Source organism: Stegodyphus dumicola, chromosome 8 (genome assembly GCF_044657685.1).
Source record: "Stegodyphus dumicola isolate Sdum_Otavi_A_Nest chromosome 8, ASM4465768v1".
Taxonomy (NCBI): domain Eukaryota; kingdom Metazoa; phylum Arthropoda; class Arachnida; order Araneae; family Eresidae; genus Stegodyphus; species Stegodyphus dumicola.
Window position 1 is genome coordinate 172,710,616 of NC_140775.1, and position 18,567 is coordinate 172,729,182.

At 32.8% G+C, this 18,567-nt stretch overlaps 1 protein-coding gene across 9 annotated transcripts in view; it reads right to left on the minus strand.

Moving 5' to 3' along the window:
- The window catches only part of LOC118196646 (uncharacterized), a 109,326-nt gene that overhangs the window by 41,720 nt on the left and 49,039 nt on the right, over nucleotides 1–18,567 (minus strand). For all 9 annotated transcript variants that reach the window (XM_085822762.1, XM_085822767.1, XM_085822769.1 and 6 more), the window contains 2 exons: nucleotides 12,272–12,349; nucleotides 5,457–5,651 (listed from right to left, as the gene is read on the minus strand). In XM_085822762.1, the coding sequence (XP_085678888.1) occupies nucleotides 5,457–5,651; nucleotides 12,272–12,349 (273 nt within the window). The remainder of the gene's footprint in view (nucleotides 1–5,456; nucleotides 5,652–12,271; nucleotides 12,350–18,567) is intronic.

Consider the following 18,567-nt stretch of genomic DNA (forward strand, 5'->3'; position numbering starts at 1 on the left):
TATCATTACAATTTAAATTCTATGATTCTTTTCCTTTATTTCCAGTATTATTCCCTTGATTAATTGTTGCAGTATTATTATTTTAGTCATTAAACAGACAAATGGAACTACGATGACTTTCGCTTTTGCATTTGAGACAAGAAAGTTTATTAGAACGGCAGTTTTTACTAATGCGATACATTTTAAAACATTTCAAATAATATTAAGTACTCTTCAATATTTCTAATTTATTTTGTGGTGACATCTTACATTTAAATGAATTATGTGGCACAGAATGGAAAATGCAAGTAGACAGCATCATATTGAATGCAATTGCTAACAGTGTACTTTTATAAGTCCTTTTCACAAGTCTTTCAGTTTTGAGCCTTTACATTGGGATCATTACGATTTCCTGATGGGATTTGAAAATTTGTTCCACATTCATTTGCATACTTGTTCTGTGTCAAAAATAAGGCTTTTTTTTCTGCTTTGAACTTCTGATTATAGAATATTAATTATTTTCGAGACCTTCCAATTTTCGTCCAATCTGCATTTTTTAGTGATCTTTAGAACACTATCTTGCGGTGTTGATTTAATCAATATGAAACACAACACAGAACTGTGAATCTCTGAATTTACCCGAGGCTTCTATATTGCAAACTTCTATTTCACAATCATCTAACAATTCTCAAAGCAGGGAAACATCAGTACATTTCCTAACAGCAGTTACATTCAGCAATTTATTTAAATGAGAGTTAATGACTAAAGTCTTTTTACCAAATCTTTATTTTAAAGGTTCCTATTGTCTTCGTAGTTAGTATTTGTCAGTGTAATTCTTTTAACTGCATTCATGGCTTACTTCAGCTAAATATAATTACATTTATCTACATTAAATAAATCTTCATTTTTTTTGTGTAGCAGAGATTCAAAACTGATTTCGGAATCTTTGCCAATTGGCAAGAACGCCACCAAATCTTCTTATTGTCATGTTATGAGGGTAATTTAACAAACTGTTTTCCTAATTTTAACAAGCAAATAAGTTGTTCTGATTTTGTGTATCTAATTTGCATTTATTAATAGCGGACTTCAACTGACATATGAAATTAATCAGTTTTTCATGATACACATCCCACTTAATAATTTCAGTTTCGATTTTTTTAACATCCGTAATTTGATTCTGAACATCAGAATCTATTTCACTTAACTGATTAAATACCTGATTAAATTTCAAATTTATCTATTCTGAAAGTTCTAATTCTTCAGCCTTTGCTAGTTCCATTTCAAAATCAATTTCAAACAATTCTTTCAAATTAACTTGATATCTTCATTTAATTAAATTTCTCTTTTGATTTTAATAACATTAAGAAAATGAGTTAGAAGTAATTTGCAATATAAAGATTTATTTCTCAAGAATAAAGAATATTAAATCTTACCTCATTGCAGATTATTAATCTTACTTGTTTATTCTATATATTGCGACACATCACAAGACTTTTATTTTGCCCACCACAATGCATAAACATCATTGAAGACAATACACCATATTCCATATTCAAAGTGCAAATTGTTTACGGAACCTTTAGTAGGATAAAAGTGGCTGGCACTGATTGCCATAAATAATAATATATAAGGATGATCATAGTGAGAAGACTACACTGTAAGATTACAAAAATAATCCTTTATTCTAAAACAAAGGCTCGGAAGCCATCAGTACTTCTTTACTCACCAAGCATCATAACGAAACTAATCTTCTTTTTTTAGAAATACCCTCTAATGACAATAAAAATCAATCATTTGTCGGGTTTCTCAACAGGTAGGTAAATCACTTTTAACTCTGGTATGAGCCATGCAGTTATCAATAATTAAAGCTATTTTTTGCATCTTTCAATGAAAATTTTAACCTAAATTCGTGACTGTCTTTTCCCATAGCTCTAAAATTTTTCAAGAAGTAGGCATTCACAGATGACTAAGAACAGTTTTACACCAGTAAGAAACCAGGGATTTTTTGATTTTTCTATGAAAATAGGTTTCGGCTTTTCACCACTAACCCCAGCAAAACAGTCAGTTTATCCTGATGCATTTTTCCTTCTTGAAAGAAAAAAAAAAAAAAAAAAAAAAAAAAAACAGTTTTGCCAGCCAAGATTATATATTTGCATTCATCCACATTAAAAATGCGGTTTGGACCATATTGTTCACATACTTCTTTTATCACTATGTTCTTCCAGTCCAGAACTTTGGATAAATTCAGATGTTTCTTCTTGAATTCTTTTTTTCCCAGTTGCGGGCATTAGCCATTATAGGCGTTCGCCACTACTAAGGTCAGAAGTAGAGGTCAGTTTATTATGGAGGCACCTAACAGGTAGACTACCACTGCCTCCTATGAAGGGACAGATAATTTACATCCATGCCTTCTACGGGATTCGAACGCAAACCCTTTGGTACGGCAGTCAGAGTTGCTAATAGCTTTCCCGCCTGGGCAGCTTTTTGTTAATGTTAAGTCATGCATTAACTTAAACCTTTCAAACCATCTATTACCAACTGCAAAGTTTTCCTTCTGTGAGTTCATCAGCAGTTAGAAGAACTTTTGCCTTCAAAACTAATGTACAAATTGCAACATTTTGCATCCCGGCATATTTTATTCAGGTGATTATAGCTTTCTTGATTTTTTCATAGGGAGACATCTTTTTTTCCTTTTCTTTCTTTTTTTAAATCACAATCTACAGTGTCTTTTGATGATAAAATTATAATTAACTGTGTTCAAGGAATTATACGAGCTTTTGCAAAGGCAATTCACTGATAATTTCTCTCCCTCTTGTTATGTATTAATCGTTATATATATATATATATATTTTTTTTAAGCTTAAGTTGTTTTGCTTATTTCAGTTTTGATTTGTAATTGAAGTTCTAATTTTTTTTTGTTGTTTAAAGTTGGTTGTAAGTTTAAATTGTAACTTTTGTAAACTTTAAGTTTTGGTTAGGTTGCTTTTAAAAGTTCTGAGTTGAAGTTGTTTAATTTTAATTTGAGTTTAGGGACTTAAGATTTTTGTTTTTGTTCTAATTGTTTTGACCCTTAAGGTTGTTTAACTTTTAACTTTAATTTTTATTTTAAAACTTTGCTGTTGCACTTTTGTGTGTTAATTTTTTTCCTTAACTTTGAGTAATTTAATTGGTATCCCTCTTTCTTTTAACGTTAAACGAATACATACTTTCTGACTGGCGGTAGAAGAAAAATAATTTGATTCTATTTGTATTTCTTTTGTAAAAATTGTGTTTAGTCTCAATTGGTGGCTGAGGAAACATTTATTACAGTGCTGACATTTTTATTATGTATTATAATGTTTTGTAATTAGAAACTTCATTTTTTTTAATTTACCAAAGTCATTTTGTATTAACTTAGTTCAGAGATTTTCACCTCTTGCCCTCTTTCCTTCAGCGGAAATTCTTATCAGCAGTTGTACTGCACCCCAAAATTCCTTTCTGCTAAGCGTTCCACCATGTGTGTGGGGCGAAAGTGCTTGATAGTTTTACCATCTGGGTTTCACGAAAAGGGGACCCTGTTTTGCTGGACCAGGCTAGCAGGGTGATATTCTACAGCATACTTATGGTGGGGGAAAATACACGTTGAGACAGAAGATCTGAATTATCGACTGGGACCCTGGAGCGAGGCTAGTTTCTTTCCCCCTGTTTCCGCCTGCAGTTGTGACGACACATTGGTGTGGCCTTGGAAGTTGAACGATGGAATGGCGAGAAACAGCTCCTTTTGGTAGTCGGGAAGCCCTTTCCCGTAAAGATCCAGAGTGTGGGTTGCCTTTTTTTGGCTTCCTGCTAGTCACCATCTACTCCAAGTTTTCAAAAAACGCGCCAGCTACTAAAACGGCTGCGCAGTGTTTTTCGAGAGGCTTCGGGAGACGAGGAGAGTGACGGAGACGACAGAAGAGAGACGGAAAAAAGAAATTTCACGAGAACTTATAAGATGACTACTTGGACGAGCAGCTCGGAGGGAGCCCCATCTTAGACGTACAACGTAAATTAACCAACACTGAAGAGAGGCTGCAACACCTATATTTCTAAAATCCTAAAATTTACGCTGTCATGATGGCCTATGGAGGGAAGACCTGTGTCCTGCTGGTTGGAAGCAGTAATAGGAGGGAAGCCTGGCCTCCGAACCAATATCTTGGTTGAGTCTCGTCAATCTAACCCCTTTTGTTTTCTAATTTCAGATACTATCCCAAGTTTTTCTCCGAGAAATAAGTTTCGCTAACAAATCTCAAATATATGAAGGATCCCTAATATGTTAAAGAAGGGTATGTCATCCTTTTCTGTTGTTTTCACATTAGTTCTTTAATTGATCCAGCCACCACGTTTAATTGTAATGTTTAGTGAGGTCATGACTCTCTTTTTATGTTTTGTAATCATAATATTTTCCTACCTTAAATAAACGTAAGTTGATTTTATTCTCCTGTCTGTATTTATTGTAATTATCTTTTGCACTGGACCTTAAACATAGAATGGGTTTTGTTTAACACAATGCAACTTCCTGGAAATTATTGATTTGTTTACATATTTTGTTCTTATGTTTCACTATGACTGCCCACAATACTTAGTATGTTATTGTTAAAATATTGATTGATATGTTCAGTTAAGTGACTTATACACACAGTTACCTACCGCATAACACAGAATGAACTTTTTCTCTAGTTGTTTCACAAATATGGTGTTCATTTGTAATTATTAAGTATGAATTTATGTTGTTTATATAACACTCCGAAAATGATAAAATTTTCTGAAATGTATGTCAAGTTTCAACTTTCAAACTAAAGAAAATCAGGAAAGACCCAAGAAAACAACTTGAGCATGTGTGCCAAAAACTGCCCATCTGTTTATTTTCCCACAAATATACGTATCCAGTTATTTTATGAATGAGTAAAAAAAAAGAGGGAGACAGACAATGCACTATTAGCTCCTTCTTTCTGAGGTTGAAATGGCTTTGACCTCTGAACTGGGAAAAATAGCTTTTTTTGCATATAAAAAATAACTGCTTATCAGATGGTATGACACTTTTAAAATGATGGTTTTGTTGTTGTTGTTATTATTATTTACCTATTCAGTTCGTTGACACTTTGCAAAACTGACAGTTTAAGTATGGTCAACGAGGGTCAGCCGCAAAAAGGCTGCTACCTACACAACATGCATAAATTGTGAAAAGGTGTTCTATTCTTTTATTAACAAAAATATTGAATTTATGGATAATATACACATATAGCATACAACTTAATATATAAATAAACCTAAAAATATATATATATACATATATATAAATGCATATATTTATATAAAATGGGGGGTAAATTATTTTAAATTTAAAACATTCATGAAATATAAATCTACAGTTCAATGCATAAAACTTAAGATATGGTATTAAATTAAAATTTTAATAAGAAATAAAAGTTCACAGAAGAAAATAAAATATTTATTACCTAATTGTGTTGTGAATGATTCTTTTCTGAATGGCAGCCGTTTTCTTTTGGATTCTTTGCATCTTTCTTTGGGTTGCTTTTCTTCAATTTTCCTTTCAGACTGCTGAAAGTTATTACAAGCAATGAGTTCGTCTTGCATGAAAGCTCCAAATCTTTTCATTTGTTGTTCAAGAAAATATTGCCTAGGCAACGTATCTGTTAAATAAAGAAACATATAAAATAACATTAATTATTTAAATGCACCATATTAAATAATAATGATATGTAAAGGAAAGATTATTCAGGAATATTTTTCTAACATGCATTATGTTAAAATATGTTTAATATAAAAAAGGAAATATAGTAAAATTCATAGAGAAATAGTCATTATGTAAATATATTAAAGCTTTGTATAAGACTTTGAAATTCTTCCTTACTCAAGTCACACGTTTTCTGAAAATCATTAAAAGATATCACAAGAGTTTCTGCAAATGGAATTGTAAAACAAGAACAGGAAGCATGAATAAAACAAATTCTCCTCAGTCAATTACTTAATGCATAGTCAAATGTCACTATTTATATATAGTCAAATACAAATTTTAATGAAGAAATTACTAACCATTAAAATCAAGCACATTTCATCCATAAAGCGAAACAACTTTACATTACTGTATTTTATTTTCACCCTAATTTTTCTCAGGGTTATAAAGAAAGACTACAAGTGTGACACTCAATTCTAAGAGAACTAGGATACAGTAAGCATATTGTAAGACACTATATGGTGTATGTGCGCTGAAGCAAAATGCGCGAATGGGGTCTCCAATTCCATTCAAGTTCTTTGACTGGAGCTATGTTCCATGTTGATGATATAGTGGAAATTTCAAAATTTTTACTATTCAGGGAAAGTATTAGTAGTGAATACATTCTTATGAACTAGTGGCTACACAGCTGATTAATTTTTTAAGGAATGAAAATTTTGTTATTCCTTGTTTGATGTTAAGTACAAATGCTCTCAAAGTTCTGTCATCTGTACAACTATAATCAGTTTAGGTTTATTCTTTAGAAATGTTACTGAATCTTTGCTTTGCAAAAATACATATTTTGTGAGAAATAAGTATATTTTCATTTCATATTGGATAAGACGCATTAGCGAGGAAATTATCTCCCTTTTTTCATATTTTCAGAAGAACAATTTATCTCATTTTTTTGCCTAACTCTTGATGATTTTGTACTGAAGAAATTTTTCGAGTCAAAAATCCATCTGCATGGCAAGCTGTAAACATAAAGCATTTGCTATTTAAAATAAGATGAACATTATTCAAAAAATACAAAGTGGATGCAATCAAACTGATATTTGCTTACAGTTTATCCAAATCTGCAGACAGTAGCATTTGGCAAAATTGGTACTTGCTAATTTTTGCTTATGGAAAAGAAGTGTGATACAGGGTAAAAAACTGAGAAAAGCTAAGCATAAATATGTTGATGAAGAACTGCTGAAATGGTTCACCATTCAAAAAGCTGTAATCTGTCATTATTAGGATAAATACTTCAGACAAAAGCCAATGAAATTTCCAGACATTTTAAAGAAACAGCCTTTGTGTGCTCCAATAGCAGGTTGGATAGATTTAAAAAGTGGAGCATAATTTGTTTAGAAAAAATTACCACAGAACTAGAATATCATTTCATAATTAGATGTAAATCAAAGGCTAAAATTTAAAGACAGATGTACCAGTATAAAATTGTCAAAAGTACAAATCAGAGTTCTTGGGAGTACTGATACAAATGGCACTGAGTTTTGCAGCCAGGTTGGTAAAATTTTATATATGTGTTTGGCCTATATGGAATTTTGGTAGCTTGGTTACAAAATTCCACATAGATGCTAAAATTTTGGTAACTTGGTTTTTTAAATTTTTTATATATACAACTATAATCAGTTGATAGATGGCATTGTAGAAAAGCTGCCAATAGAGGGTGCAGGATAGTAAAAAAAGTAATCTAAAGGCTAGAGAACACGAGCGATATGACCAGAATTCCTCAACTTACAGCTATATGTATATAATTAATGTAGTAATAAACAAATTTGTTAAATACTATGAGTCATCCTGCAGAAAGAAAGAAAAATTCACACCTTTTGACATCTTTAGCATCTCAGAAGAGGGATTATGATGCAAAATGCTCATCGAATCATTCGTGTATCATGAACATCGAAGAAGGGGTAAGTTTTGATTTCAAAAATTTGAATATGTGCAAACTGTGGAATAATTATATTGAAACACCTGTGATAATTTTAACAGAGTATAGAATTAAATTATTAATTAATATTATGGATGAGAATATTAAGAAAGCTGTACATAAAGCGAAACCGAAATGCAAACTTTAAGGAGAATAACAACACAAGTAATTAACAGAATATCTTAGTTACTGGAACAAGATATTGCAGACATAAAATCCTTAGAAAAATGTGAGATCAGTCTACAAGAAAAAGCAGAACAGATAAAGTTTGATCTAAAAATTGCTAATTTAATTCCTCAAGTATCAGGTCTCGGAACAGAAGTCTAAAATAATCAGGAATATACAGAGCGCATTATTTACATGAAATCAAAAGTTAAGAATTATCTCCAGAATTCAGATAGAAATAAGGCAGGTTTGTTATTGAAGAGTAATTTTTCACTTATTTTGAATAGTGAACCAGAGCAAGAATAAATTTGCTGAAACTTCATGTAGAACCGTTTGAATGGGTAATTTCGAGCAGTTTCAGGAATTTTGGTCACAGTTTGAAAATGCGATCCACAGTAACAAACGCTTAAATTAGATAAATATAATTAATTATCTTAAAGCTTTCTTAAAAGGACCAGCCTTAATTAATATTCAGGGGCTAAAGTGACAAGTAGCAAGCAACAAAGACTATAACATTCCGTAAAACTTCACAGAAGACCTTTTGCTATTGTTCATATGGATCATTACGCAGTTCTGCATAGGTTTTGAGATGGAGTAAGTTCGAAATAGAATTAGTAACATCGTCATTTGGTATACAACACGGATATTTACAATACTTTATATATATGTATCTTGAAGCAAAATTTGATATCCGCATTACATGAAAAACAAGTTTAAGGGCATGTATTTTAAAAATACATCACTGTCTAAAAAGATACACATCAAATTTGGAGAAATACATAGATAAACTCTTGAATCTTCAAATTCCTTTTCTGGACACAATTTAACAAACACATCAGTTAATTGAAAATAAATTGTACAGAAACAAAACATACTTTTGATTTCTGTAATAATTATATTTAACAGATATGGTTATGATAAAACTCTTAACTAAAACAAACACTAACTTTTGACAAATCATTTGAAAACGCCAAAAAATCCACTCAAGGCGATGGTATTCAAAATAGCAGCTCTAGTGAAATAATTCATTGTGTGACAGGCAAAATCTCTATCACTAATTGTTCTTCAGAGACATTTCTGGATCAAATTGTTGGATTTCAAAACAATGTAGTTTGTATTTTGTACTTACTTTCCTTTAATGTTTCACTTAAATTATACTTATAATTTTACAATACTTATTACTTTTACTTTTTGGCCACTAATAATTGTTGTTAGTTTGGCTTCATGAGAGTGGCAGCAGGGCAAGTCATAGAATTAGGTAAATATGTTTCTGTAGTTAGGCTTATTTAAGATTAATTATATGTTATATACCTGAGTGATGTTTTATTAAATAAATGAATACTTTAGAATATAGTAGTCTCTTTAGAGTCCTTGATATGCTGGTAGCGTAATAGTTTGACACGTAAGCGAACACAAATCTGCTAAAGAAGATCCTCACACAACATTATAAAGAGGAAGAAACAGTTTAAGGAGACTGGTTGCTTATTCAAAAGATAAAGCCTAGGATGACCATATCAACCACCAAACACAGGTCAATAATAGAATAAAGAAAGGTATTCATGTGATTTAGCGATGAAGTGTCAGTTTCATCATGCCAACAGATAAATAAACATAACATAAGTAAAATTATGGCCTGTGTTGTACAACCTTCTGCAGTTCAGATCTTACAAATTTGGCATAATGCAGGCACTAAAAACTTCCATCCAGAAGACAGTTCAGCATAGTTCTGCATTCATGGCCAGACTTGTGTTCACTCATGAAGCAATGTTTTATTTACACGGCAAAATGAAAACTGGTGTAATTTGATATTTTGTGCATAGAATATATATTTGCTACACTGGCACTCCGACGATAAACATTTTCTGCACATTAATCATATATAGTGAGTTTAGGGTGCAGGTTTGCGATTTTTTTTCCTTGGCAGTGTATGAAAAACAAGATGCTCTTACTCCAGTATGAACAAGGCTTATAGCAACAGCAGCGGTCAGGAAAGGCTGTCGAGTCAACTGAACAAACTATTTTATCTGTACAGGATTTCATAGTTTTTAATTTATTATTCTCTTTTTACTTTCATTTCTGTTTTCATCTTCTACCAGAAAGCAAATCAGTTAACATTCTGAAGCACAGAGTTCTTGAGTTCAAGACAGAGCTTTTTAAGCTATCGCTTACCATCTTGCTATTACTTCTCCCAGTAACTCTCTTACTTTCAAATTTCATTTTTAACAGTGCTAGCTGTAACTGTTCGGGAGAACTTAAAAGGCCTGAGCTGAAACTTTCAAGCACACTTTGTCTTGCAAGTAATACAGTACAAAGTCCATAATCCAAACTCGTCGGGACTTCGGCAATTCCAGATTAGGGGTTTTTCAGGATTATAGATCATCAATTTAAATCTGGTAAGATGGCATGCACAAATTATACAATTAAAAATATGAAACTGTAATTTATGAAATAAAGAGCAATTATGATCTAAAAAAAAAAAAAAAAAAAAAAAAAAAAAAAAAAAAAAAAAGCTCAATATTTATTTGCTTACTTTAGTAAACATTTCTATTAATGTAAGCTGTTTAAGTTGCTTCGTTTTTTGTGCTAATACTTTCTCTTTAATTCTATAAACAGACATAACTTCTTGTTCAGTTACAAAGTTCCACTGTTCAAGTCCTGTAATTGGTCTGTCGAGAATACCAACTAACTTGTCAATTGAAATTTTTTTGTTTTCAATAACGTTCTCTGTTACTTTCTTCACTATCGGAAGTGCGCATGGGTAAACGCTTAGTAGCTTTACGCACATGCGTAGCGGACACGTGCATCAAACGCGCATGCGTAAACGCTTTAAGCGCATATGCATAAGTTTGTGGCTTTGCGGTCTGGATTATAGATCATTCCGGATAATGGACGTCTAGATTAGAGACTTTGTAATGTATTTTACTTCAACTGTTGCTTTGATAAATTGTGACTGTCTTTATGTATTCAGCAGTTAACAGCTGGCACAGGGTTGATCCTGACAACTGTGTTGCAAGACTCAGGAATTAAATTTTTGTACAGACATCTACATGTCACAAAAGGCCTCCTCATCGAAGGTATATATATATCCATAGAAATTCATGGAGTTAAATTTTAATCTTATACTTGCAGTTGTGACATCAATTCATTGCAGTAATCATATGCATGTTTTCTTCCTGTTCCTTCAAATATGAACGCCTTGCATTTGAAAGACAGTTAAGAATTCAACAACCATGGCTGAAGATTTTGACTGATAGGCAATAATTACCATATGTGTGCAATGCAACATTTATTTACTACATCATGAATTGCTGCATATGATAATACTAGATTATCTATGTCCCCCCCCCAAAAAAAAGCCCTACGATTCCGAGCTTTAAATTTAAATACTATAAAAGATTTTCAAGACAAGACCTAGAATGGAAAAAAAAAAAAAAAAAAAAAAAAAAAGAATGTAAGGGAAAAAAAGTGCACTTGTAATTCAGTCTGTATTTACTGAATTTATTTTCAAATACCTACAGTTAGATTTGACCTCAGTATGTTGATCCTTATACCAAGTGGGTAAACAAAATTGTAAATTTTTACACAAAAGCTTAAAATAGCTGATAGTTTATTAAAAAATAATTTTTCTTTTCTTAAATATGCTTCTCCTTTCTTTTTATACATATCTAATTTGTCAGGTATTTGCTCAAATGATCATATCTGGCTGTTGCTCAATACTCAACATTTATTACCAGATAAATGTTATTGATGAAATATTCACAGTATAGTCTATGGATGCACTCCATTAAATGCATATATTATTATAAAATACTGAGAACAGAAATGAAGAAAATAACTTTAAAATCTATTTAATTTTCTTTAAGAATCCTATTAGAACTCGAGAAGCAAACAGATAAATTTCAATTAGCCAACACAAACTAAACTAGAGCAATAAATGCACCACTTCTTGAGTGTCTGGCACTTTTTTAAGAGAGCAGCCACAGATGCAAGTTGGCAGAAACAAAATGTGACGGAATACAAGATGAAGGTCTATTTGAACATGAAAAAAGTTTTCGTTTGCAAATTTTAACTTTCAATTCCCAATAAATTACATCATACAGCATTATGTAAAGGACAGAAAGGGGAAATATCAAACTGAAAATTGAGAAATTAAGGCACTACTGCAAACTCAAAATAGAATTTTGATTTACATATTTTTTTTTATCTGTCAGTGCTTCAATTATTACCTCATGAAACACTGCATGAAAAATTCATTATCTGAATTAATAATTACAGTAGGTAAATCTGGCATATATTTTGTAATGCCCCAAAAGCTTTTTTTTTTGGGGGGGTGGTAAAATAGAATTTATTTAAATATGAAATGAACTAAACTGAAAAGATAATTTTTTTTTCTTTTTCTTTTTAAAGGTATTGCAGTTATCACATATAAAATTAATTACCTGAATTACTACACACTGTAGATATATCTTGCATTTCAAGCACATCTGTAATACTGTCAGATTCACTTTCCATTTCAGCTGTAAAATAAAATATATATTTTTCTTAAAAAAAAAGCTGAAATGATGAAAAAATATTTTATGAGTATTAATAACTATTGGAAAATTTGCATTCCCCCTTACATCTACACAGCGCTAAAAAGGAGAGCAAATAATATTTAATTTTTAGTAGGAAGTTACACTGAGGTGGCTATCATTGTAATTGTAGTCCTCTCCATTGTGATGCATTGAATGTAACTGTTGAAGACCTAAATGGCAGGGGTCCATTAGAATGTGAGATTCAAGTCCCAGTTAGTATCTATTATCTACCCATCGAATCTAAGCCAAGTGCCTGCCAACGGATATAATGCTAAATGAAGCCAACAGACATCATGCAGCAGTGTTATCATGGTCAAGTTAAAAATCTATCTATCTCCTCTTGTCCTTTTTTTAATGTCAAAGGCTGACACACATGTGTTCATCTATCTTGTTATATTGGCTAGCCAGCCGATACAGTGATGCTTGATTGCTGCACTGACCACTGACAGGCTGAATACCAGAGAAGGCATGGATGTCTTTAATTGTATAGTGTCTGGTTGGAAAGCAGACACTCAAAATGCATGGCAAGCCAAAAGTCCTCTTGAGAGGTTGCTGGTAGGAAAAGAGGGGTAGGAGAACCTTGGACCATCGCCAGGGTGTTCTTCAAAATTTTTTTTTTTGCAAAACTGCCCAGTTTGTATGGCGGGACTGTACCTGCACAACCAATGGTGAAATTCTGGCATCCAACTCACTTTTACTTGTATCCTATTATGTTTCAGATGAAGATAAATTAAAGCTTATGTTGTTCATTCAGACGAAGCATTCACTATGTTGAGGAAAGTTCTACAACACAATTATCACTTCCAATCCCTAACAGTAATACATGAATGGTCCTTTAAACTTTTAATTAAAAACTATAAAAAAAAATATCTTTTCTATGATGTGACAAAATTTATGCAAAACAGGCTATGAAAAACATTGGAAGTAATTTGCATATGTATCAAGACTAGAACTTTAGAATATATGATTTACACACATTTGATAACCTCTCTCTTGCATGAATAAGTACTTCTCTTTCATATAACAGTTTGTGTTTGTTAACATGATCGCAAGGGAAGGGAAAAAAAATGGCTCATATAATGTTGGGTTTCTATTACTTTTTTTTAATATCAGTTTGTTAGATCATAATTCATATAAGTATCAATTATTCTTAATAAAGTAATCCTTCCACATTTTATCCTTTATAACCATGGCCTCATGCCTAATTTTATATTAATTATATAATTTATAATATTTTATTTATAATTAACTCAATATAGAAAATGGTAGTGGCCATAAACCTTTGCTAATTATATGCCATATATCTGATAGAAATCACTTAAATGGCAGATATATGTTTGAAATATAGTAGAAATATTATTAATTATTAATTGAGTATGTATAATTACTTATTTTAGTCTGTATTTTCATAAACTTATATTCATTAAGATAATATTTACATCATTACAGAAAGTAAGAAAGCAAAATATCTTAAATTATAATCTAATATATGCCAAATAGCAAAACTTCTGATGACCGGATCAAGCCGGTCATAATGTTCAGAGGGCTAAGGAATTAAGGAACATAGACCATATATTTATAGCATTGCTTTGATAGATACATCATCATAAAAATAAAATAAAGTTTATTTCTAAGACTCCTCCTTGCAAAGTATGCCTTAAAAAAAACTTCACCTAAATTGATTAAATACAACCTACAAAAAATGAGGGATTTTAAAAAAAAAAAAAAAAAAAAAAAAAAAAAAAAAAAAAAAAAAAAGGTAAAAGAAATTTACAAGTGTGATGAGCAGACACAGGCACTTTTTATATCATACATGGGAGGAGTATTTGTGAAAACCTAAATATTTTCTCAAGTTTGTTAACACTGCCTTTGAAATGTTTTTAGTCAGAAGATCAGCTACGTTTTCCATGGAATTTACATATTCCAATTTAATCACACCTTGTTCAGTATAGTCCCAGATGAAGTGATGCTTGATGTCCATGTGCTTACTGCGTTCAGATGTAGTTTGGTTTTGTGCGATGAACATAGCCGCTTGGTTGTCTACTTTTATAACTGAGGGTGATGGGATAAACTTCAACATCCCCAGTTCCTTCAACAATCCCCTTATCCATAAAACTTCCTTTGTAGCAAGGCCAGCAGCCACATATTCGGCTTCAGCCGACGATAAGGCAACAGTAGACTGCTTCTTACTGCACCAAGATATTGCAGGACCACCTAAGATCAGAACATATCCACTGAAGGACTTTCTGTCGATTTTGTCAGCACCCCAGTCAGCATCAGAGAATGTTTCAAGGGCTCTTCCTGTCTTTCTGAATGTAAGGGATAGATGTTTGAGCTCTTTGAGATACTGGAAAAGATGTTTAACACTCCTCCAGTGAAATTCAGATGGCCTCTCATTAAACAGGCTCATATAGGTTGCACTAAATATGAGCATATCACGACGTGTTCCGCAAGCAAGATATAATACGCTACCTATGGCTTGCCTATATGGAATTTGGTCCCTTTCTGCTTTTATACTTCTCCACTCTTTATCATCTACCTTTTGGTGTTTTACAGTGGGATCCATGGGTGTTGATGCTCCATTAACTGATTCTAATTTGAACTCTTCCAGAATTTCTTCTATATAAGCTGTTTCATCTAATGTTAAGGTGCCATCAGTATGCTTCTGGATCTTCATACAGTATTTCATTTGCTTCACCAAGGTCTCTCGCTTTGGATCTTTGCACAACTTTATGCTTAAATGTGGTTATTTCCTTTAGGATCCCAACAATTAACATGTCATCATACATAGATACCAAGATGTAATGCTTTGTTTGGATGCTAATAAATGCATAGATCACATTTTGAGCATGACAGTCCACAATTCTTCAAGAAAGTATCAAAGGATTCATTCCATTGTCTTCCTGATTACTTTAAGCCATTCAAGCTTTTTTTTAAATGGCACACTAGATCCTCTTTACCTCGCTCTTGAGATCCTTCAGGTTGTGACATGTATATGTCTTCCTTGAGTAAGCCATTTAGATAGGCAGCAGTGATGTCCATTTGATGAATTTCCATTTTAACTTGACAGCAAGGGCTAGAAGGATTCTTATAGATTTTATCTTTAAAACAGGGAAGAAAGTCTCTGAAAAATCTTTACCAGGGACTTGTGAGTAGCCTTTAGCTACTAATCGAGCTTTAAATATGATTATTCCTCCTTCTGCATTTTGCTTTTCTTTGAATACCAACTATCATCCTATGAGTTTGATGCCAGCTGGCTTTGGAACCAATTCCCATGTCTGGTTTTTGTACAAATTACACAATTCTTCCTTCATGGCTTCTTTCCACATCTCTGCATTTGGAGAATTCATAGCTTCTTTTACACTTGTTGGCTTCTTACAGATTTTGATGGCAAGTTGTTCTTCACAAACAGCTTTATATAACACTGGATCCCCATAGTAAGTCTTAGGTCTCCTTTCTCTAGTGCTTTTTCTGATTCCAATAGGATCTTCCTTACTGCTATCATAATCTTCCAGGAATACTGATTCTGTGTCTTCAATTTCTTCTGCAGTGTCATTTAATGGGGTTTCACCATTTTCGACTCCAATGGTGGTGCAACTGATGGGTACTTGTAATGGAACAACATTTACTTCACTGTCAGAATTGTATTCATGATTTCAGTTAAAGGTCACTTCATTTTCCTTCTTTGCTTGAGTAGCTGTCTGGCTTCTCCTCAGTGGAAAAACAGTCTCATCAAACTTAACATTTCTGCTCACTAAAAACTTATCTTTCACTGCATTCCATAGGTTGTATCCTTCGGGATATCCTATAAACACGTATTCTTGAGCATGCTTCCCTTTCTGTAGCATTTTATCAATTTGAGCAAAAGCTCGACAGCCAAATATTCTCAGGTGACTAATTTGCACAGGCTTCTTGGTCCAGAGTTCTTTAGGTATGTTTCCTTTGGTAGCTTTTGATGGACACTTGTTGTGCAAATAACAGGCAGTAGTCACAGCATCTGCCCACAATTCTTATGGGATGTTGGAACCTAGGAGAAGACATGTAGTCACATCAAATAGAGTATGGTTCATTTTTTCTGCAACTCCATTTTGTTGTAGTGTCCAGGGAACTGTGAGTTGTCTTGTTATTCCACTTTTAGTTAGGAAATCATCAAATTCATTGTTGACATATTCCCCTCCATTGTCGCTTCGTAGAGTAGTGATTTTGAGTCCATGGAAATTTTCAATATTTGTTTTGTATTCCATGAATTTTTCAAGGACTCGATCTTTAGATTTCATAGCTTTAACCACAGGATACCTTGAGTAGTCATCAACAAAGGTAATGACATACTTTGATCCACCTTTTGATGTAGGTGCGATAGGTCCAATTATGTCAGTATGTATCAACTGAAGTAATCTAGTTGAATGTTCGGCTTTTTCCTTGGGAAATGGAGTCTTCTTCATTTTCCCCAAAACTGAAGTTGAGCAAACAGTCCCCTTTTCTTGGATTTCTTCACACGTCATATTCGAATCATACCTTTTCATAAGTTTCTTATCTGCATCATGGTGGAAATGTCCTAATCTTCGATGCATAATTTCGTCATGTCTGGAAAGGTATATTTTGTGTGTTTGCTTCTCTTCAATTTTGTATAATTTTCCATACAGTGCAGTGAGAATTACCTTATCTTGTTGTCTTGGATCTTTATGATTCCTTTGCGCCTCTCAAAAGAAACAGTCATTCCCATTTCTTCTATTCTTCCCACTGAAAGAAGGTTACTATCAAGATCAGGGACACAGAACATTTGCTAGATGAATAGCATCTTTCCCACATTCTCTGACAGGATTCAAAACAATGTCTCCCATGCCAGAGACTTCAATTTTTTTACAATTGATTATCTCAACTCGTGATTTCACTGAAGCTAAAAGCTAAATTCATAAATTTCTGCTCTTGAGAACACATATGTTCAGTGGTTCTGCTATAAAGGTACCTATCACAGGCAGGCTTCCCACCGCAAGAATCAACAAACAGTGCTCGATAATACTTCATTAGAAACCATTTTTGCACGTGGGGTTTTAGCAGCAGAGCAATTTTTGACAATATGACCCCACTTCTCACAAGAAAAGCAACGAGTTTTCTGTCAGTATTTTTATGCTGTTTCTGTAATAGCTGCATAGTTTTAGTTCTGTACTTATCTCGAGCTTTGAGAGCTTTCGCTCCCATGACCTTACTGGTAGCAACTTCTGTTTTCACTTATGTGTAGTGCAGTAATTTTTTCTCTTCAACGATGAGACGCGATTTTATGATTTGAGTTGACAATGTACCTTCTTCACGTTCTAAATTGAGGATAAGTCCTTACTATTCCTCGGGCAAACCCATTAACATAACGAGGGCAACTTCTCTGTCCGCAAGATGATACCTTTCGGTGAAGGTCCATCAATCAACTTAGATAAGAACTGACGCTTTCTCCTGGTTTTAAAGTCACATTAAAAAATTCTTTTAAAAGCTGTAGAGAATGCAAGAGTCCGAATTTTGTATGGATGTCTTTTAAAGTATCCCATGCTTCTTTCGCTCTTTCACAGTCAGCGATGTCATCTAAGAACTGGTCTTCAGCCACTAAGTATAGAAAAGTTAAGGCTTTCTCCTTAATTTTCTTTTTGTCATTCTTTAATTCAGCACCGTAACATGGATCAAAAGCTTCCCAACAATTTCTCAACTAAAACAGCTCGTGCTCGGATTTTCCAAGCATTGTAATTATCTCTGTTGAGTTTCTAAATCTTAATTTCTTCCATCAGATCGTTTTTAACGTGTTAGGCTTAGCTTCGGCATCGCTGTGAATGTTGCTTCTTTTTCTTTTGGTAAAATCAAAATTTCTTCTTCATTTCTGCCAAATAAACTTCTTTAGAGCATATCGTGCTGATAACGTGATAGAAATAATTTAAATGGCAGATATATGTTTGAAATATAGTAGAAAGAAATAAGCAAACCACAAATGTACGTTCTAAGTTTATTTACTTGAACTGTTGCCATTCAGCAAAAAAAAAAAAAAAAAAAAAAAAAAAATGCATATTAAGGAACATAGAGTGTATAGTGTATGTATATTTATGGCACTGCTTTGGCAGATACAACATCATAAAAATAAAAGTTTATTTCTAACCATATCATGACTATTTATTACTCTCTTC